Source organism: Ambystoma mexicanum, chromosome 1p, assembly GCF_040938575.1.
Source record: "Ambystoma mexicanum isolate Mex_15411 chromosome 1p, UKY_AmexF1_1, whole genome shotgun sequence".
In the NCBI taxonomy this organism is placed as follows: domain Eukaryota; kingdom Metazoa; phylum Chordata; class Amphibia; order Caudata; family Ambystomatidae; genus Ambystoma; species Ambystoma mexicanum.
In genome coordinates, this window is record NC_090921.1 from 1,334,121,844 (window position 1) to 1,334,146,068 (window position 24,225).

At 45.9% G+C, this 24,225-nt stretch overlaps 1 protein-coding gene across 8 annotated transcripts in view; it reads left to right on the plus strand.

The window, feature by feature from the left end:
* The window catches only part of EPN1 (epsin 1), an 835,995-nt gene that overhangs the window by 748,511 nt on the left and 63,259 nt on the right, over positions 1-24,225 (plus strand). For all 8 annotated transcript variants that reach the window (XM_069606952.1, XM_069606915.1, XM_069606959.1 and 5 more), the window contains one exon: positions 10,258-10,491. In XM_069606952.1, coding sequence (XP_069463053.1) covers positions 10,258-10,491 — 234 coding nt within the window. The remainder of the gene's footprint in view (positions 1-10,257; positions 10,492-24,225) is intronic.

A 24,225-nucleotide genomic window follows, 5' to 3' on the forward strand; every position in this document is an offset into this window, starting at 1 on the left:
CGAAGCGCTGAAACCGCAAAGTGCCTCTGAAGTGGAAAGAGCATGTAGCTGCCAATGACCTCACAAATACTGCCGCAGGAGCCCTCCAGACGTCCTCCCTTTTGTCCCCACGATTGAGGCTCAGGAACACAGGGTCTGCACTGCTGTAGTAGGACAGAATCCAGCTGGGCCAATCTTGTCACACCAGAGGTACTCTTTAGACTTGGGGTACTTGCCTCATTGTCTTTTAGCTGTGCTTTTCTCAGTTGGGAATTTTGATTCCAACTCTCTTTCAACAGGCTTAACAGCTTGTGACCCTACAAGTGATTTTCTAACAAACTCTAACTCTGTGCAAGACATTTATCTAAGAAGTGCCTCAGCTACATAGACTGTTTCAAATTGACTTTGGCTGTCCTGGCTCCTTGCAGACTCTTCTAGCCCATGGACTTTGATATTGTTTGTCCCTCATAGGTAATAACTTGTTTTAGACTGTTACTGCTGGGAAAGGCTTGTCTAGATTACAGTGGAAGATTTAAGTGTCCTCACATGTATTGAGAACCTGTTTAACCTTTTCCTTCCTTAGAATTTTCCTTTCTGAAACCTCAGAATCTGCAAAGTATAACTAGTGTGATCTATAAATATCATTACTGTCCTTGTGATTGAAGTCACCTCAGGGTGTAGGAATTGTGTAAGAAGTAAGATTATCCACTAACTAGTTCTGATTCTGAAAAGTAATTTTAAAGTATATTTACATTGTCACTTGAAATGCCATTTTAAAGAACGCTTACTTAAAAATGCATGTTAATTAAATAAATAACTAATTCTAACAGAAACCTTGAGTTGAAGTGTTACTTGGTTACTTGTATTTACGATTTTCATTGCTACAGCTCTACAGCTCACATTTACCCCTCTTGAGATAGGCCTGGCTGCTCAGTCACACGACCAACTTGTATAGTACAGACAGTACCAAAAAGTGGGTTATCTAATAACAAGCAGATAAATTCTTACCTAACAATGCACAGGCCCACACTAGCAGGAAATCCTGCCTACACCACTGACCATATGCCATCATCAAACTACCTTGGTCTCTGACCCAGCAACGTCATATATTCAATCAAATTCAGTACACAGAGGGATATTGTATTACCAACTCTCCAAAAGAGAGTAAACATTTTTTTCAATAATATATGGTAAAACATACAACGTATATTTGTCAACTCAGTTTCACCAAACTGAAAGAATTAGTGTAAAAACAAACTATTTTTAATGTATGTAACAAAAAAGCAGTGTTCAATTCTGGCATGTTCCAGATATATCAAATATTTAAGATGTGTAACAAGGCATATTAGTATACCACATTATTATCTTCTTGGCAAGCAACAAGCAAAAAAAACACAACTTGTTTCAACACAAATTGCAAATGATTTCAATAAAACAATGTTCCATGTATGTTACAAAGCAAAATGTAACGACTTGTGTTTACAACATCGACACAAAGCCATATGAAGAAGGCCCTGTTGATACAAATGAATGATCCCAAGTAGAACCATCAGGTTTAATCTGTTGCCAACGCATTTCGGATTTACAAAACATCCATCCTCAGGGCTAGGATTGCTATTGGTTCCATTTGTTCAAAATATTCAAAATGTGGGTACCTAAGAAATTATTAAAGAAATAATTACTAAGGGCTAAGAGTGGAAGTTCAACTAAATGCCTTAAAGCAAAGAAAAATGTGACCAACCTTCCAATCCACAAGCTTAACTAGTCAGGAAGAACAGACCATGCTGGAGTGCAGTCGTACACTGCAGCAGGTTGCAGATACGAAACAGGTGGTGGGAAACCGGAGTCTCTAAAAGGTAAAAGAATACAGAATATTAACAGCCAATGGGGGCCAAACCACACCTTCCAGACAGCCCATAACGTGTGTGGCTATTCACTAATGTGTCCAAAGAGAGTTAATGGCAGTGTTCTGGCCATGTACTGAATCATAATTCAATTCCTGCACCTGCTTTACTGTATCGGCAGGTCCCAGGCTGAAAACTATTGAATCACCGTACCCCATGGTGGGTACACAAAACTAACGTGTATGTGCATGGCACAATGAAATTTGTAATAAGGACAATAGTGCCTTCTAATTCAGTGACCGGCCCCCCAGGGGAGTGGAAAAACCATTTCTAGTCACTACTTTTTAGTAGCTTAAGTAATCCTGCAATGGCAGCTTTCCTCAAGAAGCCGCAGCAGGCTCGGCAGCCTGCGCGACGATCGTCCCTCAACCAATAGACAGTATTGATGTTAAAGTGCACAACCTAATGCGCATAAGTATATTAAAATCTCGGATGAGTATTTTAATCCTTACCTAAAAGCAGGGAACCGGAGAACAGCCACCCGTCGCAGGACGCACGGTGCTGGATCCTCAAATGTTATGGAACCACCATCCTGGTATGGGAATGTCCTGTACTGGTTCCGGGCGCGTGCATCCACAGTGTGAGTGTCAGCGTCTCGGTCCGTATGAGGGCAGTCAGTGAAAAATCGACTTGAATTCACCAAAATTGGGTTTCAGGTACTGAAATATGAAAAAAGCTCTGCAAAAGCAGCACACGTTGTGCTGAGAGTCGGAGGGCATAGCGGAAGCATCTGCTCAACCCCCCCCCCTTGCCCGCCCTATACATGTAAATCAGGCTAGTTAGAAACAAGGGACAATTTTGCAACGATAAAGGAGCCTGAGCTCAGGCCTATGGAAATATATGAAAATATATGACGGTGGGCCTTTAAGTTACTCAGCTTTTATAATGCGCCAGTCTCCACTGATCTTACAATGGCAAGGTCTGTTCTAAAAGTGATTCCTGTACCTTTAATCCCATTGCAACGTTTGCCACCATGGGACTCGTGGGCTCCAGGTAACCATATCTTAAGGCATTATTTGTACCACCCTCTCAGGACACTACAACCTCTAACCCTAATGTAAAATAAATTTGCTGTATATAATTATATAACGCCCTTTTGCCAGTAATGGGATGGGAGGCTAACGCACATGATAATGGGAAGCAAACGTCTCTTAAAGTAGAGATAATGTGGTCAGAGCGAAACACCTTGACTCTCATGGGTAGATAGTACGCTGGCACAAAGGTAAGGTTAGTTTACACACTTCTCCCAAGAAAATATCGCACTGATATACTGAAAAGTATATATTTGAAGTCAAACAGAACTATTTCTGTTCAAATAAGTACTTGGGGAATAATAGACCGTATTAAAAGATAGCAAGCATGTTATAAAAACAGTTATGTCTCTGGCATGACTCTACTAAACCCATGTCTATATGTGGGGCCACTATCATAAGTAACTACCCAACATAAAACGGGGGCTTGGGAAAACCAAGGAACCATAAAACCGTGCAAGCAAGTAATCTCCCTATGGGCTTGCTCAATTTTGTACAGTATCCTAAAGACACAACTCAATTCTAGTTTAAGCGGAAGACCCTAATCTGGATAGTAGCCGTCTAACACCTATTGTAGGGAATGAGGGAAAAGGGGAAAAAACACAATTATACCAGGCAGAACAAATATGCTAAAATTCCTTAAGTCGTAGAACAGTAATGTTCACCCAAAGGCGGTAGTCTACAAACAATGGGGTTGTCCCACTGTGGGGGGGAGGCTCTTCATAAAGAGAGTATGCTTTTATTAGAAACTATAAGCAGACATGGCATCAGGGGGTGTGGGGGTTCTCAGCGGTTGGGGAGGGGAGGCGGCAACAATATTTTTGCTCAAGTGGGGTGCTCGATGACACTATTTTTACTGAAGTGGGGGCTCAGCATACATTTTGAATGCCACTGCCCTAAGACATAATAATAAAATTAATGCATGTGCACGCACGATAATGAAAGAAAGCCTTAGGGGGTAGGCATTTTAAAACAAAGGGGCTTCAAGGATTATTATAACACTTTAGCAACAGTTAGCTTGTTCATCCATTTCAGGAAAAACAAACGTGACAATGCTATTAAGGTTAGTCACGATGTTAAAATAACAGCTCCATTACAGAAATGCAGAACCTGCCTTTAAAAATGTATTTAAACTCCATGGCAAGTACCAGAACTATAATCCTTGACCGAGAGCTGACTGAACCACTGAGGGATCCTGGGGTAAATGTCCAGGCGCACACACATACCCCAGATTCAACTTTAGTCAGCCTTAAAGTTCCAGAGGCGGTTCAGTGTTCCTTAGGAATTAATTGGAGCAGAGTTAAATGGACACCTGCTTTGTAATTGTTTATTTAGACAGTGCTTATACACAAGTGGAGTGCTTCAAAGTGCTTAAAGGCAGGAGGGGAGCAAGGGAATACAGTAGTCATTCTTAGACCTTGAAGTTTCTGAATGATCTAACAAATAACTAGCGTACTAGGCCCGACAGCATTTCTCCTAGTGCAAGTGCATGAAGTGTTTCCGGGCGTGACAAAGCTAGGGAGGGGAGACCTAGAAAAGAGATGGGGAGGGGCCGCGTGGCAGGACAATTTACGACCCTTTGCAACCTTGTTTGACCTGCACTTAACCTCCTTCTCTTCCTGTTGTATGAATTGCATGTATATGATTTCTACTTACTGTCTAAACTGTACTTTTATCTGTATGTTAGCAACTCTGTATGTAAGCATCTATATATAAGCCTTGGGGCACCCAGTTACCTCAGGGTTTGGTGCGCAGTACAAATAAAGAAACTAAACTAAACAAACAAACTTACTTAGTCCTCGTACAGTCAGGTCATGCAAGTGTATAAACAGAAGTGCGAGGAAGGGGGCAGGAGGAAAACAAGTTTGCAGGGCCCTGGGTTCAGTGCAGAGAGTTTACCCCTCTCCTGGAGTGTAAGCTGACAGTGCAGTAATGCTGAACATAGTGCAGAGGCAAGTGCAAGACTGGCTGGGGAGCCTGGGACCTGTAAGGCTCTGGAGGTGAACCAGGCGACCAGTCAGAAAGAAACTGAACAGAGTTAGGGAAGAGAAGGAGGAGGGAGGCAGGAGAGAAGAGAAAGGATATTATCAGGGGAGAGGGAGAAAGAAGAGGAAGGTCTTGAGGAGTTTCCTTAACTTAAGGTGATCCGGCTCAAGACGGAGAGGGACAGGAAGGCTGTTCAGAGGAAGGCACCTGCAGTGGATAAGATCTTTAGTGGAGGTAAATCAGTTTGACCCAACTTGTGCAGAATCTGTGGCGATCAACCCCAGCGAAGACTAGAGGAGGCCCAAAGCTGCCTCCACACGAGGGAGAGTCGAGGGACCTATACTGCCTAAACTATTGAGACCAATATGGAGGCTGCCATTGTCTCACAAAGATCCCACGTGGTCGGAATGGCAATATTTAAGCCGATCTCGATTTCATTTTTTTTTAATGAGCTAAGAGATAGATGCCTAGGTTTAGCGCAAACACAGCCAGTTGTTCTATTTTTGTATGCTTTGGGATCTTTCGTCGGTCATTACAGCTTGGTAATAGTGATTGCATTCTGGGAAAAAATGCATGACAAATGCTTTATTCACATCAGTTATAATATACAAAAAACATACTTTTCAACAAATGGCATATAAATAAAATGTATAATACCATAAATAGTCCTAAAATAATCCAGTATTAATTTTCAACCGAGAAACGTTTTGTTTATCACTCCACAATTAAACTTCATTAAAATACTTCTGAACCAAACATTAGGCCATTTTCCAATTCTATAAAAATGCTAACTAGATCATTGCTATGTATCCAATTTCCCTACTTCCAATTTTGTATGATACAGTAATTATGGCTAAATGGACTCTTATGTAGAGGTGAAGTTGAGCAGCATGGGCGCCTGCCCAGCTGGTATCCCTACTAATAAGCGAATTAAATGGGGTTGTGTGCTGGCAATCCTCCTCTTTAATGTTTACTTAGCATACCTGCAGGACAGAATAGAGATACATTTCCCCCCAAAAGCTGTCCAAGTATGTTACCTGGCTTTTCATATGCTGATGAAAGTGTATTAGTTGATCGTACGTATATGGGGATTCAAAGATCCCCGGGGGAATTATCTAATTATGCAAAGGAAAATAGTTTGGTCCTTAATACGGAAAATACCCCAAATGTCAGTATTTTGGAAAAAGCAATTTATGCGCTGTTAGATGAATTTGGCAGAAGGTATATTTGAGCCGGTGAACACCTATAATTATTTAGGGATACCCGTCATTGTATCTAAAAATAAGGACAAACTGCTGTCAAAATCAAAAAAGCGATGGGTCTTACCATATTGATAAAAAATAATTCTGATGGAACTTCAGGTTATAGCATGAAAGGAGTTATATAAAAGTCAACATTTGTCTGTGGCAGGATTTGTGGGTTTGTGGCTTGACAAGCATAGTTACTCATACAGTTCCACATTGTTTCACCAATCTGCATGTTAGGTAGAATTCTCAAAAATATGCTAATTCCCTTCTCCCTTAGAGACCCCCAGCTCCTTTTCTGGACTTTAGGACTTTTTAAATTCTAACCTGGAGAGAGTGAGACCTTTTTCCCACTCCGTCATTTATTTTTCTGTGATTTATACTCTGTTTCTCTTTTGACTTTGGAGTCTGACAAACTCCATAGGCATCATCTTTACACTGTGACACACAGCACCTTCAGTGCTGTGGCACAGGGAAGTCTCTTAGGTTTCCCAAAGGTTTAAATACCTTCTCTTGGTCAAACTACTGTTTCCAAGAGCAGTGAAGTGAAATTGACTTTTCTTACATTGTGTAACTTTCTAGACCGAGCACACACTATCTTATAATAGGGTGATGGAGGGGTTACTTAGTATCCCCTTTGTCTAGTTTCTCATGTAACATTTTTGTGTTACCCTTTCTACAATGAATGGCTGGTGGCAATGGTTTACTTTTTAACTACCATTGTGTTTGTACCGCCGGCTGCGTTCGCAGCTGCAATAAGGCACCCATGGGTGCCCATTTTGTCAAAATGTCTCCGGTTTTCTTTTTCGCCATTTCTTATTGGAAAGGTCCTTCTTGAGATTTACTCTGCGCGCCAAACCAGGTTTGGTCCCTTTGTTCCTTTTTTTCTTTGGTGGGATTCACAAGTGAGGGCCGCCTCTGGCTCCAGTATGTCTGGCAGGGGCAGGACGTGAGGCAAGTGCCCGAAACTCCCTGTGCTTAATCCCCTTGGTTACAGGAATGCACCCAAAGGTGATTGGTGGGCCCGCTGTCCTTGGAGGACAGCCACCCTGCTGTGTGGTTGACAGCTAGGCTGGAATGAATGGGAGAAACCTGCATAAAAGGCGAGGCTTTTTGGCTTGAAAGGCAGAGTCGACCACTGGACGAAGGAATCCAAAGAAGAACTTGGAAGAGACGCCTGCTTCAACGCCTGGAGCGTTGGTTTGCCCGGTGAAGCCCTGCTGCTGTGCTCAAGCTCCAAGTTTGTTTTGACTAGAGAAGCCCTGCAAGGACAACTTCTCCCCTTGGGTTGGTGGGACCAATCAACCCCAACGTGAACTTGTTTGGACATCCTTTCGGAGCTGCCTGTACTTCTGCTGCTGCTGGAACCGAAGTGCCATGGAGAGGGACACCAGATCGAGTGCATCGCTTCTAAGTCAGACCCAAGCGCCAGGAAGATCCCGCGGACTTCCCTGAAGCAGGACTGACCAAGCCTGAGCCACCTCAACTGAGTGCTGGACCCCAGATCCGGGGAAAGTCGGAAGTGTTATCCGAGAACCGCAGTGTTGCTATTTGCTGTAGACGCGAGGAGCTGAAACCGTGAAGTGCAGCTGAATTGAAGTTTGCCCATTTCTGCCGCTGACCTTCCCATTGCAGTGCAGGAGTCCCCAGACGTCCTCCCTCTTGTCACCACGACTGAGGCCCAGGAACACCAGGATCTGCAGAGCTGTACAGGAACAGAAGCCAGCTGGAACAATTTCTTCTAACTAAAGGTACTGTAAAGTTAAGAGGACTTTCCTCTTGTGGTGTAGTCTTACTTGTTCTCGGTTGAGACTTGTCTTGGTTGCCCTTGCAGAGTTGCTTGCAGCTTTGCCCCTCACAAGCCTCACAGCTTGTGGCCCTTCAAGTGATTTTATTTCTACAAACTTTTCTAAAAACATTGTGCAAGACTTTTACTTGCCTGCAAAGAAGACCTTCAGCTCCCTTAGTCTTTGCTCATCTAACATTGGCTGTCCTGGCTCCCTGAGAGACTCTTCTTACCTCTGATTGATTCTGTACCTTTGCCTTTCCCACAGGAAAGGGTTAAATTTACTTTGCATTGGAGGGTTCAAAAAGTACTTACCAGTTTATGAATTATTTGTTAAACTTATTCCCCAATCTAACCTTTACACCAAACTCAGTACTGCTCTAAATGTACCAGTGATAAATCAATGTCCACAGTGTCCTAGCTATTTAAGTCACCTTAGGGTGTAGGAAGTGTCTGCGTGCAATCCCCAATGGGTATCATCTTATTAGAGAAACTGAGTGTTTTGAAGTATATTTTGAAGTGTTACATGTTTTGCTCCCTTCTGATGAAGGCTTATATATCCGACTGTTAAATAAATTAATAATTGTTTAATCAGGAAACCTTGAGTGTAAGTGTTTATTTGAATAACTGTCACTGCAAAATTCTGTGTTACAACCCTACTGCTCACATTGACCCCTCTTGAGATAAGGCTGGCTTCTCAGCCACACTACACTACCAACCTATGTAGTACAGACTTATACCAAAGGTTGGGTTCCTATTGCCAGGAGGTCAAGGTTACTGTAGTCTTCCAAAGGATACTGCACACAATCCTGCCTAACACTGCACCACATTTTGCGTAGTTACCTTTTAGGACACTCCAGCCACTACAAGCTACATGGCATTTGGACACCCCACCCCTTTCCCTGGATTTCAGCACCTTCACACATGAAACGGTTGCCTGGAATCGGTGAAACATCAATGTGGTCGTAAAAGGACCAGTTCCGACACAAGGACCAAAACTCGAGGTCCACGTCCTAGGATGCATGGTTTCCGAGATATTTGCACCGCAATGAACTGCTCCACGCCAGGGTGAGGCGACATCTGGGGAGAGAGCACAGAGTGTCCTAGTATGCAGCAGCGCATCAACAATCACCTTCCCCCAATGTCTGCTCTGGGGGATGTCGGGCAGCCACACGCGTCCATTCTCAGTGCAGTTTACTTCAGGGTACAAAGCGTGATAAGCAAATCTGAACCATCACCTACAGGATCTGTGTTGGTCTGGATACAGAACCCGTCCAGAAAACGGGTACTTCTGCTAATTGGCTTATAAAAATGTTTTGTTGCTATGGTTCTGTATGGCTAATAGCAATAATCACTGCTTTCTGACGGTGCTAGAGAGTACATTTTTTAAACAAATGTTGGGCCTTATGGAAGTGATTAGGTTGGAGCTAGGGATAACTTCCTTAGTGGGGTAGGCACTTTGAGGCGGGGGATAATATATATAAAAGCTATGAAAATGTATGCCCTCTGTTGAATCATACGGGCAAGGTAATGAAGGAAGATGACAAGGTAAAGCTAAGTGAGTTTCAAAAGTAAACAAAGAGCTGTTCCAAGACATTGTCTGGATCCCTGATTGGGATATGGAGTTTCTCCAACAGAAACAATTGTTTGAAAAGAATATGGGGCTTTGGGATTGTAAGATGAATTATGAACATTTAGCAGGCCTAAAATCCTCACAAGATCATGTTTGAGTAACTCATTGTTACGTGAATACATAAATATTTGATGGTAAGTCCGTAGTACGCTGTGAAGATTTCTTACTTATGAGATTAAACCAGTTACCTGCCCAAGCAACATTTGGCCCACAATTAGGTATTCCACAGAAGAACAGAATGTTTGAATTGCACTTATGTTGGAAACAAATGGGCATGGCATGACATGACTGAATGTAAGGCGCTGGGGAATGTTCATATGGGTTAGTATATGAATATGTTATCAAAACTGGATATTTTTGACAACTGTATAAGCACAGATTATATAACCCTTCATATGGCATTATATAGAATCTAGCAGCAGGTCCAAATTAAATTAGTGTGTCTCACTAATTTATAAGGAGGGTGCATAAATGGGGATTTTTTTAGCCTTACTTATTGTATGATATATATGTATATTGCTCTAAGCGAGAATGAAGACTATTGACCGGGGTGATGAATTAAAGGCAATGGTTATCATGAATACAATGAGTGGTGGTAATGCATTTTCTAGGGTGTTTTGGGGTTTTTTTGTACTGAGGATGAAGATTGGAAAATCTGTTTCTCATTTTCTCTACTCCAATGCCTTTGCTCTAGGTGAACTGGATCTTTTGGCAGGTGAAGTACCTATGTCCCGGTCACTAGGCACAAGAAGCCCAGATGCCTTTGATATGGCTGCAATGAGCGGATCACTATCCGAGGTCTCCAAACCCACGCGGAAGACGCCAGAATCATTCCTGGGTCCAAATGCAGCCCTTGTAGATTTGGATTCACTCATCTCCAAAAGCTCTGCTCAAAACGCAAAAACATCCAACCCTTTCCTTGTACCAGGTAGGAACATTGATAATGGAGTAATAGGGGAAATGCTTGAATGTTTGCATTATTTAAACTGGATCTAGCAAAACTGAGATTGATGTGGAGATTTGGACAATTGTGAAGCATCTTGGGATATCAAAGGGAATTCATGGGTTCTAGCAGCATCATTTGCAACTCTGTTGTCTGCATCACTACAGAAGGGCAGATGATGTATTCCATGATCTGGGGGGCCACACCTCCATCATTCCACCCTCCTTTTTGATATTTTTTTGTATCTGAAATGTCTTTGAACTACTAAATATGAAGCTGAAATATGCCATTAACCACTGTTGCAGCTTTTACATTGTCTGCTGAAATGTCCTTTGCCCACCCCCACACCCCTCAGAACCTGTGGGACGTACACACAATTGCAAAGACTGAAGCAGTTTACTGTGGTAGTCACAAGCCTAAAAGCTAAAAGCACCTCAATCAATGACCATGGCGCTGGGTGCGCATAAGCCCTGGGGGCCTTCCTCTCCCACCAGTTTCCCTTTGCATTGATTTTTCTCTTTGCGCTGGAGACTGGAGGTTATTTTCTTCTGCTTGAATCATCCTCACAGTCGACCTGTTCCAAATTGGTTTTGTAACTGTTTGTGACCTCTACCAACTCCTGCTCATAGTTTTCCTCTGTCGTGCTGTGCATTTTAGGCTTTAAAAGACACAGCTAACTAGCACAGTTTGTTTAAGCTGATGCATGCCTATTTTCCCTCTAGTACTTTAGGCCCCAACATCTCCGGTTTGTTTCCTTCGATTTACCTTTCCCACTGACATTGCAACAGTAAACTCTCCAGGTATTCAGATTTCTTTGAATCTGTGTGCCCCCTCTTTTTAAGAACTTTGTGCCACAGAAGGTGAATATTGTGGTGTACATACAGCTGTTTATGCACATCTGTCAAAGGTTGTGGTGCTCGTGAACTTCTCCGGACGGGTGCGCTCTGATTCGTCCTTAGGCTAGGGTGTTGAACCAGCTCATCCCTGGTACTGCATATGCAAGGTCACTTTGGGGGACTGTTTCATGTTCATTTGCCCAGGCACAAGGCTCTTTACCAACCATGTCACATTGCAGGAGCATGCAAGAATATGCCTATTGCACCCATCCAGCCACCACTAGTTAATATCAATAGACTTTGGCATTGAATAGGTTAATTACCTCCATAACCATTGAGTATTTTCTTAAAGGCATGTTTAACGATATGACCACACAGTGTCCTGGCAACCCATTTCCCCCTGTTAGGCCCAAGCTGCTTCAGGGAGTTGTGTACTATTTCTGGATCCAGTTTCAGCCCAACCGTTATCAAACCCACTTAGCCCTGTTGATCTGTTCATCCCACCCTATGGAGGCACAATTCCCTCACTTTGCAGGATGGTTCACGCTTATCTAGCTTTGGGGTGTCAGTAGGCCCTGAGTGAGGAAAAAACTCTTCAGGGCCAAGAAAGACCCTAAAAGGTGTGACATATATAGCTTTGAAATATGCAATATTGTCTCTAAGACGGGAATATTTACCCAAGTCCTCCGTTCTAGACAAGAGTTTGGGCATCCCTCTCACCCTGTATATAATTAAGGTGGCACGGGAGTTCTGAAAAAAGCCTCACTCGGTATCTATGGTGCGCAAACTCCTTGAGGCTATCTATAGGGCACTGCTCAATGGGCATTTGTATACAGCTGCCCTGCCCCTTCTGCAATTCCATGTTTTTGAGGAGTGCCTCCTTTCACCACAAAGCGTTTAGCAAATGGCCACTGACCAATAGCCAGCCAGCCAGCACAAATGCTCAAAAGCAGTGATTTCTGCCACAGGCTGTATGTGGCATTGAATGGAAGCGAACAGTCACAAATCCTGGAGGAAGTGTTGTTGACCCAGCAAGGGGCAGCGATAGAGGTACTATGTGGAATCACCCCAGATGCAGTAGAGGAAGGAGAGTGGGTGGTGCCAGGAAACTTGGAGTAGGTGCATTGGGGAGAGGGCCTTTTGCGGGGTTCACATCCACCCATGAGGGAATATCGTGTGGCCGAAGCAGGCAAGCCCAGGATTTTGTTTTCAGGGTTCTCCCCACAGTAGCAATGGAGGTGAGCTGGAAAAAGGGTTCCCGAACCACCAAATAAAGTACAAACGGGGGTCGCTATTTTCAAAGCAGCACAGAAAAAAGGGATAGAATAAATGTAGACTGGGGGAGAAATAAAACACATACAACCCTGATTTGTCATTAGCTCTTACTAGGAACAATGTCCCTGCTGCCTAGTCTTCCACTCATTGGGCAAGATTTGCTCCATTTGTGTCTCTTCACCTTCACTAGGCAAATGCAGTTATTGTTCTGGTTGGATGTAGTAGCCATCTGTGGAAGGAGTTGGAGTACTGTGAATCCATAACTCCGAGAGAGAGAGAGAGAGAGAGAGAGAGAGAGAGAGAGAGAGAGAGATATGTATATATAAAACACACCTAAGCAACGGTGCCTGACCACCCCTTTGATGTTGTAAGGAATTTATGGTTGCAACAGTAAAGGCACACACAAGTGATCACAGTTCAAGGGTGTTTATTAAACTCTAAATGCAGGGTGGAAATACGCCAAAGCTAAATCTAAGATGGGAGCAAGCGTCGACCATCAAATGAAAATAAGGCAGTCCTAGTGGCGTTGTCAAAATAAAAGGACCTATGCTAAGAAAAACCTTTTTGTCAATCCTTACGCTAAATACAGAAGAAGTGTGGGATAGCGTTTCAAATAAAGAAAGAAGTGTTTGCAAATACCAGGGTTCTCCCTTCCACACGTTTTGAGCACGGGAAAAGGTGGACTTCTGAAGCATAGCACACGCTCGAGCCTTTCCAGTACCAGCCAACCGTTCTGTATCGGCGATCATGTCTTTGATGGTTGGGTCTCTTTTTGATTAAAGTTTCTTGCCTTCGAGGCCTGATATTCTCAACAAACACAAAGTTCTATTCTGTGAAATACTTTGGGTGATGGGTTCACCCCTGTGTCCCCCTCTTGTGGGCGCAGACCCCTCACAAATCGTTTCCAACAAATCAAAACAGTTCCTTTCTCAGTGAATTTTGGGTGACGACGCCTGGATCTCTCTTGGCCGGGCTTGGATCCCCAAATGACAAGGATAGTTCACTTCTCCTTATCTTGCAATACTTCTTGTTTTCACAAATCTTAATGTCTTTTTAAACCATACCACAGGATTCACCCATGTATGTCGGCCTCCCTCTGCTGGGTTCACTCTGGCCACCTTTTCAAAACAGTTCACCGCGGACATCCCTCAGTAGGGTTCCCTTCTGTGAACACATTGTTGATTGGGACTTCTGGCTTCGCCCCTTTTCGTTAGCATCCCTGTTATGTTATGTTATCGGAACTTGCTGAGCGCACGTACGCCCAGAGGCATCATGGCGCTGAAGGCATAAAGGAGGTTTCAATAGAGATAAGCTTTTAAAAGTAATATGGTTTTCAATTTCCGCCGGAAGACAAGATGTTCGACAGTCCTCCGCACAGCAAGGGGGAAGATCGTTCCAAGCTTTGGCGGCCACCACAGAAAAGGCACGCCCCCCAGATCGGGCCAGCCTAAACCGAGGGACAGCTACCAGGAGGGCTGACTGGGAGCGAAGAGCACGAGTAAGGAGATAGTGCACAAATTTGGTTTGCAGATACTCTGCTCCAGTCCCGTAATAGGCCCGATGCACAATACACATGGACTTGAACATGATCCGAGGCGCAACAAGGAACCAGTGCAGTTGTCTCAGCAAAGGTGACGTGTGTTCAAAACAGAGGGCGCGTTCACTCTTTGCTAACCTTTACGAAACAGTTCACTATGGGGCTTTAGACTCTGCCCCTTCTCGTTAGCATCCCTTGTCCGAGTGCACTTTTGACAACCTTTACGATACACAGTTAATTTGTTCACTTCACCAAGCGGGATTAATTTCCCTTTCGTTTCACTATCATCTGTCAGTTAAAGACTTTCAACGGTACAGTGGATTTTACAAGACCCCTGTATGACCATTTTGAATCGAAAGGAGACGTGCCTCTAACACTATCCGTACGTGAGGTGTAGTGTACCCAAAATCCCTCGCTCGTGCAGGTCCCTCAGATTTTTTTTTTCTCCACCCAGGATACTGGTCGCCTTGATGCAGAGCTCGTCAAAGTTTTTGCTTATTGTCCCATCGACCTTTGGTCGAATAATTATATAAAATATCCATATCACCCTATCCGTCCCTTATTTCGGCAGCTGTTACAGACCTCTGCCGAAGACCTTCAAGAACTCGACGGACAATGATCCAGTGGGCGCTGCCGACCACGTGGCCGGGCCTTCAGCCGGCCTATACAGTAGGGAGAGTGGGGCCACGGTGGACATTTCTATACAAATTGAGAATGCCTTTCCCTTTCCTTACTCTACCCATCCTCAGCTATGGAGCTGACTCCATTTAGGTTTTTCCTTAATTGTAGGAGAAAATTCCCTTGGAGAGATAGGCACAGACGGTGTAACTGGTGCTTGCCACTCGATCACAAGGAGGAAGGATGCACGGCTTGTAAGCTCCTCCGTCCTAAGACATTAAAGGAGCGTAGAGTCAAGCGGTGGGCAGCCTACGGTATGTCGAAGGCCGAATTTTCTCCCTCTTCTGCAGCCACCGAATGTGACGACTGCGAGAGTGACGATCATACCTCTGAACCAGATGTTGACTTTTTGACAGAACGCTTGCGTTCCGCATCGTCTGTCCCCGGCCCTGCTAGTCACGGCTTAGGCACTGCTATGGGGAAGTCGCACCCCGGCGACAAAGACGAACATGTACACAGCACAAAGCACACAACCACAAGTCAATCTTCGGCCAGGTCGAAGAAGACTTCAGCGCCAATGAGTACACCATAAGCTCCGGCAGCACCCGCCGACCGTCAGGATCTGTAGCCCTCCCCGCAGCCGCAATTGCGCCTAGCGACCGGGCCATCAAAAACAAAGGGTGCTACCCCCAATATATCAGGGTCCGCCGAGACGCACCACAAGAAGGCGTCCGGCGACGATAGGGTACCGGTTCCACCTAAGAAGGCGGTCGCAGAAGACCAGGCCCCAGCATCGTCGAAAAAAGGCAACCGTGGAGGACAAGTCCCCAACACCAGCGAAGAGGACCCCCTCACAAGCTGAAGCTACAAGCCTCCCCAATGCGGAGGACGTCGCCGGCAGTTTAGCCAGGATTGTCGCCGCCAATTCTCAGAAGCGGCAGGCTGGGGATGCGCCGAAGCCCACGGAAAGGCCCAAAGATCCATCTAGGTGCAAGGATGGCCTAAGGGGGGGTTAACGGAACCCACCTATAAGTCGAGGGAGAAGCACAGAGACATCCCACCTCTGATGGTGCCCCAGGAGGAGTTCTCTGAGGGCAAAGGACTTCTCGACTATAAGACGAAAATCTCGACGCTTTTCGACTGATGAACACGATCAAGACATTTTTCCACCTCTAGACCATTCTAGGTCCTTGGTTTGGACTAGAGAAAAGTTTGAGAACTGCATGGAAAGGCTGGACAGGTTTGTTTCCCATTCAGAACAATCCACGCCAAGGGATGAGAGCCCTGTGGACCCCAAAGCTAAGTTTCCAAGACTTTTTGACCCCTCTTTAGAAGAGGATATATACAATTACGACCTAACAGAGGATGACATTCATGCTGATACCCAGGATGAGGAATTCAACCCGGAGGACATGCATGAGCCCATAGACGGCTGGGAAGAAAGCCCAGATGTGGGTGACCCCCAACCATGGCAATCCCCGGATCATCAAGACCCTAATATCCTGTCCCTGGACTCTCCCCAGTCCACTCCCACTAGGAAACAACCATCGCCAGTGGATGACCAATTGACTTTTAACGTAATGTTACGTAAAGCAGCTGATCATTTTAAGATTGCTACGAATGAGGCGGTCCCCAAAGCTGACTTTGTGCAGGACATCCTTAAGGAGAAACCACCGGCCAGCCAGGCCAGTCCCCTCCTCAATTCAATTAAGAAACATTTGGCGTCATCCTTATCGACACCTGCTCTCACAAGTGGTGTCAACCCGCGAATAGAAAAACTCTTTCGCCCTTCTCCATCTGACCCTCTTTATATCGGAGGTCATTCCACCCCAGACTCCCTGGTCGTGCCCTACGTACTCGTCTCCTCACCACTATCTCTGAAGGCAGACTGGTGAACCAGAGCATTCTTAAGAATACTTTGGATTCCGCAGAAACGGCTGGTCGATCCCTGGCTCAGGGGACACGCCTAAGATGACATGCTTGGCTATGGATTTAACCCAGAGACGCAAGCGTCACTAATAAACCTGTGCAAGAATCCAACCTATTTGGGAAGGTGGTAGATGAGGCCCTCGAAGCCGCAGAAAAGGAGCATGACACCTTAAAAACACTCAACCAGATTACACAAAGACCCTCTACAAGAAGAGGATCTGGGTCCAAACGGCTTTTTCGTGGCCAACGCTTCCCTCAACAACAATACTCATCGGGAAACAATTGGGAAATAGTGGATACACCACCCTGTATGCCCAAAGGGGTCAACACTGTGGCAAAGGAAGAAGCCGGATCTCTACCCCCAGAGGCTCCCCAGCCTCAGGTTCAAAATGACCCGAAGATTCGGGTCCCCTCCCATTCCTCCCCGTTCGACAGCCGGCTAACATCGTTTCTTCAGGCACGGGAGGAGATCAGTACAGACCAGTGGGTGCTAAAGACTGTGGCACACAGGTACTGTATAGAGTTCAACTGGTCCCCAACATTCAGACCACCACAAGCAAGACTGACACTAGACCATCTTTGCATTCTTCTGCAGGAAGTAGAAACACTACAGGAGAAAGGAGCCATAGAAATCGTACCTCTGGCACTGGTAAAAGAAGGTATTTATTCAGTGTAGTTCCTTGTACCCAAAAAGTATCCAACCATGCGCACTGTTCTAGATCTGCACCCAGCGAACAAGTTTGTAAAGCCACAAAAGTTCTGCATGGTCACACTGCAGGAAGTAATCCCACTGCTAACACAGGGGGATTTCATGGCAACACTGGACATGAAAGATGCATACTTGAATATTTCAATGTTGCCAGTGCACAGAAAATACCTCATATCTATGATACAGGCCAAGCATTATCAGTTCAAAGTACTACCCTTCAGCATAGCATCTGCACCAAGGGTATTTACAAAAGTACTAGCAGTGGCAGCAGCACATCTGCGCAGGCAATCCATCCCTGTCTATCCTTACCTCGACGACTGGCTCATAACAGGGGACTCTTACAAAACATGTCTGTCAAATACCCAAAAGACGACAGATCTTTTCTTCAGTCTGGGATTCTCTATCAACGAGAAGAAATCAGCCTAGACCCCAGTCAGGTCAAACAGTTCCTAGGGGCTCCAATTTGAACAAAGGACGGCCTCGTCTTCCCCTCCGAGGAGAGGGTCCAAAACATGTTGTTTCAGATCCCTCAGTATGTAGCCAGTCGAGAGGTGACTGTATGCAAGACTATGCGACTGCTAGGAATGATGGCGTCATGTATCTACTTGGTTCCTCACGCACCCCTGCGCATGCGCCCAATGCAAGAGTCGCTCAACAGCCAGTGGTGTCAGGCCAGCAGACAGTGGGACAATCTAGTGGTAGTCTCGCCGACCCTCGTTCTCTCGTTGCAGTGGTGGTCGAGGGAGAACCTCTTGAAGGGGAAATCCTTTACCACCCCCGCAGTGGAAGCCACTCTAACCACAGACTCGTCTCTTACAGGGTGGGGAGCTCACCTGCTTCAACCAACAGTGCACAGAGTTTGGTAGTCAGACATAGCATCCACCCAAATAAACCTGGTGGAACTGTTGGCAGTGTCCAAAACACTAAAAGCTTTCCAGACACAACTGCAGGGGAAGGTGATCCTGATCCTCACAGACAGCACCATGGCCATGTACTATCCGAACAAACAAGGGGGCACTCATTCTCCAGGGCTGTCCAAACTGTCCCAGAACATTTGGAAGTGGGCTCTCAAACGCAACATATTCCTGTTATCACAACATGTTCCAGAGGAACTCGATCTTCTGGCAGATATACTCGGCAGAGACTTTCCGTTGCCCAGGGAGTACGAATGGCGATTACACAACAACATCGTCTCCAACGTTTTCGCAGAATGGGGTTTCCCAGAGATAGATCTGTTTGCAACTCTGGAGAATGCTCAATGCCAAGATTACGCCTTCAGGTACCCCCAGAACCATTCCAAGGGGAACGGACTCTGGATAACATGTTCAGGGTCATTTGTCCACGCTTACCCCCCCCCACTTACCCCTTCCCCCACTCCACTTCTCAACAAGATTGTGCACAAGATGCACCAGAAACCAGTCACAATGATACTGGTGGCCCCCATGTGGGCCCGCCAACCCTGGTTCGCTCATCTGATGGAGATGTCCCTATCGCCTCCAGTCAAACTGCCTTGCCTGTACAACATGTTATCGCAAGTCAGAGGGGAGACGCTTCACCCATGCCCGCAGACATTGAATTTAGCGGCCTGGCTCCTGAGGTCATAGAGTTTGGACACCTGCAACTCCCTCAGAGATGTATGGTCATTCTCGGGGAAGCAAGAAAGCCGAACACCAGATACTGCTATTCCAGTAAATGGAAACAGTTTGTCATCTGGTGCAACTCAGAGCATTAACCCGATTAACTACTCTCCCACACACATTGTGTTATACCTAACTCATTTACTTGACTCAGGCCTGGTCTTCAACTCCATAAAGGTACACCTAGCTGCACTTTCAGCCTACACTACATCACACAGAAAGTGTCATGGTGGAATATACCAATTATTAAAGATTTCATGGAGGGAGTGAAAAGAATTCACCCTCCCATTTCTAACCCGCTCCCGGATGGGACCTAAACGAGGTGTTGACTAGGCTTATGGGGGCTCCATTCGAGCCTACGCACAAGGCAAGTCTTAAAGACCGCACCCTTAAGACTGCTTTTTTAATAGCTATTACCTCCATCAGGAGGGTATGCGCTCTCGATCCTAGATCCCTTCGTAGCAGTTCACAAAGACAAGGTAGTCCTGCGCACTCACCCTAGATTTGCATCTAAATTCATTTCAAAGTTCCATGTGAACCAGTCAATAGAACTACCAACGTTTTCAAAATCCTTCAAGCCTGGGAGAAAGAACCCTGCACACACTAGATGTACGCCGAGCTGTCATGTTCTACATGGAAAGAACTCGACCCCTTGGAAAGACTAATCAGTTTTTTGTTTCGGTGGCGGCAGGAAGAGAAGGAGACAGTCTTCAAATCCACTATCTCTAGGTGGATTGTCAAATGCATTACACTCTGCTACACTCTTGATAAGAGAGAACTGCCCTTCAAGCCTAGAACACATTCCACTGGAGGCACTGGGGCGTCCATAGCATTCATTGCAAATGTTCCCCTTGAGTCCATTTGCAAAGCGGCAACCTGGAGTTCTGTTCACACCTTTACAAAACACTATTGCTTAGACATTCATTCTAGGTCTGATTCTCAGGTGGGACAGACAGTACTAAGAAATCTTTTCACTACTGTTCCTTCTCACAACCCACCTCCAACTCCGGGTACTACTCGCTAATCTATGCACAGCATATGATTCTAAGCAGATTAACAAACATCAGAAGACCTGCATTTATTACCGTAAAAGCATTTCTGATGGTTGTATCTGCTTAGATTCACATGCGCCCACCCTTCCTCCCCGCTCGGATGGAAGGAACATAGACGTTTTACCACTTTCTCTCTTTTCTGTACTCACTCACGATAGTCACAAGGCTCCCTCTTGGCAGAAAAAAGACACTCAGAGGGACCTCGGCGCATGTGCACAGCATGTGAATCTAAGCAGATACAACCATCAGGAATGCTTTTACGGTAAGTAATGTATGTCAACAAAGTTCAAATTAGCCGTTAGCTACTTGTCATTCAACACAGTTCGGTTTCTTATCGATTCTCCCTTCCACTCACCGGCTTTGATGAACCGCATGCCTTTCGTTATCCTCTGAGTCAAGATTGTTACCACCGAGACCACCGCCCTTCCTTGGTTATCCGTGGAGGAGGGTCTCGCGTACCGTAGACATCTGCTGCAACGCACGCTGGCTATTCTTCACGGCCTTCTGTTTCCATCTGCAGAGATTTCACAGGCCTTGATCGGAAAGGGCAAGGTTCTCCAGCATGGGGTCTGGCATGGATTCACATACTCATGAATATTCCCTGTCGTCAGACCGGAATCCTTGGTAAAAGAAAAAACGGTTTCACTTTCACTTACAAACTGTCTTTCGAATGGATTGTGTCCTCCCATGTATTCCTTATCTTTGATAAATCCACTTCCAGCTTGCTGACCTCGGAATAAATGTTCACAGTAGAGGGCGATGCGTGTCGACGTCCCTCGAGTTGGTGTCCCTCGAAGGCCTCCGTATCGGCGCCGATGTCACCATAGGTATAGTCTTGCGCAGCGTCCATTGCTCAGTTCCGTTTTTCTGTGCTTCGTAAGCCTCAGAGACACAATGCTCGGTTCCTCAGTAATTCTTAATCGTCGATTTCCTTGAAGTAATCTTCAAATATACTATGGCATCTTCGTCCACTTCATCAAAGCCACTATCCGGCTTCAAAAAATGCTGGGATTGTGGAAAAAAGATGTTAACCGATCCTCACAGGATTTGTCTGTGGTGCCTGGGCTCAGTGTGAGGAGTGTATGTCTGTGAGGGAGCGTAAGGGGAAGCTGGAGAAAGGCAAGACCGTTAAATCCTCTACTACTTCAAAAGTGTCCTCGGCCAAGTCGAGACATTTGTCTCCTCGCCATCAGAGAAAACATTCCCTCTCGAGGTGGTTCTCACCACTCATCCAGATCGAGACATACCAAGAAGAGGCATCGTAGATCACCTTCCTCTTCATCTTCTAACTCACCAGAAAGGGTCACCTTCCCCACTAAACACAGCTCTCCAGCTAAGTGGGAGGAAATTTGCAAAAAAATGCTAAGGGTCTTTGAGAACGTGGCCTTGTGCCCCTCGGAGATGCCTAGAGGTGATAACCCAGGTGAAAGACCTGAAAAAGAAAAACGCTGTGAGTTGTCGACCTCTGCAAATAAAAACCCTCAAGCGTCATGAACCCTTGAGTAGAGACAAATGCTCTTTGCATAAGTCTGCGTCATCGGCGTCGAAGGTGCCTTCGACACATAAGACAATGTCATTGATGCCGTCATCGACCCCGAAGGAGAGCCCATCAAATCTTCATGCACCATTGATACCCGCGGCCATCGAAGGATCCTTCGAAGGCGTCGAAAGGGGCCTCGGCCCCATCGACGACATCAATGTCATACTCCAGTATATCGACGCAGTTTGTAGCTTTGTCGACCTATGACGTCTATATCGACGACTACTACCCTATTCCAAGCAGTGTCGACCAATCTGGCTCCCTCATCGCTTGAATTGGGTGTTACCCCTTACCCACGCTCTGACTACTTCAGAACTTTGTCCTCTTTCTATGAAGGAGAAGACTCTGACAATGAAAGGCCGTTTGGCTTACAGACTACAAGAGTTCCTATTCCAGAGGAGTTAATATCCGAGGAAGTCAGATCAAGACATCTTCAGGGGTTTCTACAAGATGCCAGTGGCATAGATAATTCTCCAGAGGCTGACTTCGGCAGACCAGAACCTGGAGAACATGCAGAAATGTCTTACAGATCTCTTATGGTGAGAATTATGGAATTTATGGGGTGGTCAACACCTGCACCCTCTTTCCAACAAGATCATTTAACTGACATCTTAGATAAAGGGCCTCAAGAAGACCCTATAGTTCCTTTCCATGCAGCAATACAGAAGAAAATAGCTACAAATTGGGAAACGCCAGAGGTTATCCCTGCAGTAAACAAAAAGCTCTCTGTGAAGTACAGAACGTCAGCCTCAGATCCTCTGTACTTGAGTAAGCATCCAACCCCAGAGAGCTTGGTAGTGAAGGCTGCGATTTCGTCAAGCAGTAAATCGGCATACCCCACTATACCACAAGACAGTTGACAAAAAATGTGATGCCATGTCCAAAAAGATCTTCGCGGCATGCAGCAAGGCACTTAAGTTTGTTAACGTCACTTGCCCGCTAGCGAGATTCAGCCACACCCTTTGGGAGTGCGCTTCATCAGCGGCTGATCGTCTCCCAGAAGGGGAGGAACGAGACGCACTCTTAAATATCATCAAGGATGGGAAGGATGCGATGTGCGAGTCCCTCCAAACAGGTCTCGACTCGGCTGACAGCATCTACAGAGCCATGGCGGCGTGCACCACAATCCGCAGATTTGCGTGGTTGCGGAAATCTGGTTTTGCTCCTGATGTGCAAGCAAGACTAGTGAATGTGCCCTTTGACGGCACCTCTCTATTTGGCAAGAAGGCTGATGACAGTTTGGAGAAATTGCAAATTCTAAGGCGGCAGCCCTAGGGGCTGCAATTTGTCAAACTCCAAACTGCCCCACAGGTACGTCCTGGAGGGGGAAGCCTTTTTGTTTTTACTCCGCATTCGGAAAAGGCAGAGGGCAGCCAGCTCAAAGGGCCCAGAGACGATTCACCTGTGGTGGATGGGTCAAAGGTACCAAGACTGCATCAGCAGGTACTGCTTTGCCCTCTGCATCTGCGTCAGCCGCTCCTAAACCCCTCTGAGGACTCTACACACAACACCAGCAGGGGGCAGGTTAACTCAACATCTGACAGAATGGCAGGCTATTACGTCAGATGCTTGGACATTGGAGACAATTGGCAAGGGTTACTGCCTGCCCTTCCTACACACTCCTCAGTCATCCACCGGGAAGCAACTCTTCCAGACCCGCTCCTTATGCAGGAGATTTTAGACCTGCTAGAGAAAGGTGCCATAGAACCGGTGCCTGTAGCGGAGAGGAACAAGGGTTGGTACTTCCCTTACTTCCTAATACCAAAAAAGGACAGAGGATTGAGACCCATCTTGGACTTGCGAGAATTGAACAAATTCCTCAGGAAGGACAAGTTTAAGATGGTAACCCTTTCTTAGATCCTTCAGGCCCTCCAGTTTCAGGACTGGTTGGTATCTCTGGACATTCACGATGCTTACTTTCATGTGCCAATTCATCACAAGCACAGGAAGTACCTGAGGTTCGCCATTGGCAGTTCTCACTATCAATTTTGGGTTCTGCCATTTGGGATGACCTCCGCCCTGAGGGTCTTCACCAAGTTAATGGTGGTCGTGGAAGCAAGTCTACGGAGGGAAGGGATTCATATCTTCCCCTACCTGGACGACTGGTTGATCAGAGCAGTGTCCCCAGAACAAGCTCAGGTCCATCTAGATTATGTTCGCCACTTCCTCCACAAGCTAGGCTTCTCCTTCAGTTTAAAGAAGTCACAGGTGACTCCAGTTCATTGGAGCAGTCCTGGACACATCCCTGGGAAAAGCTTTGCCACCAGAGGTGAGGGCTCAAGATATTCTTCAGATGGTCACCAGGTTTCAAAATGCCCAGCGTCTACCGGCCTTCGACTTTTTGAGGTTGCTCGGCCTCATGGCATCCTGCATTTTTCTAGTGCCAGAGGCTCCCCTGAGAATGAGATCTCTCCAGTGGGCGCAATTCTCAGGAAGAATGTCAGAGCTCATACAAATCCCGAACAGAGTAGCACGGGACCTTCAGTGGTAGGCCTGTCGGGAGAACATCTTGGAAGGAGAACCGTTTTGGCAACCATGGCCGGAGATGACAGTAGTCACGGACGTCTCACTCATGGGGTGGGGAGC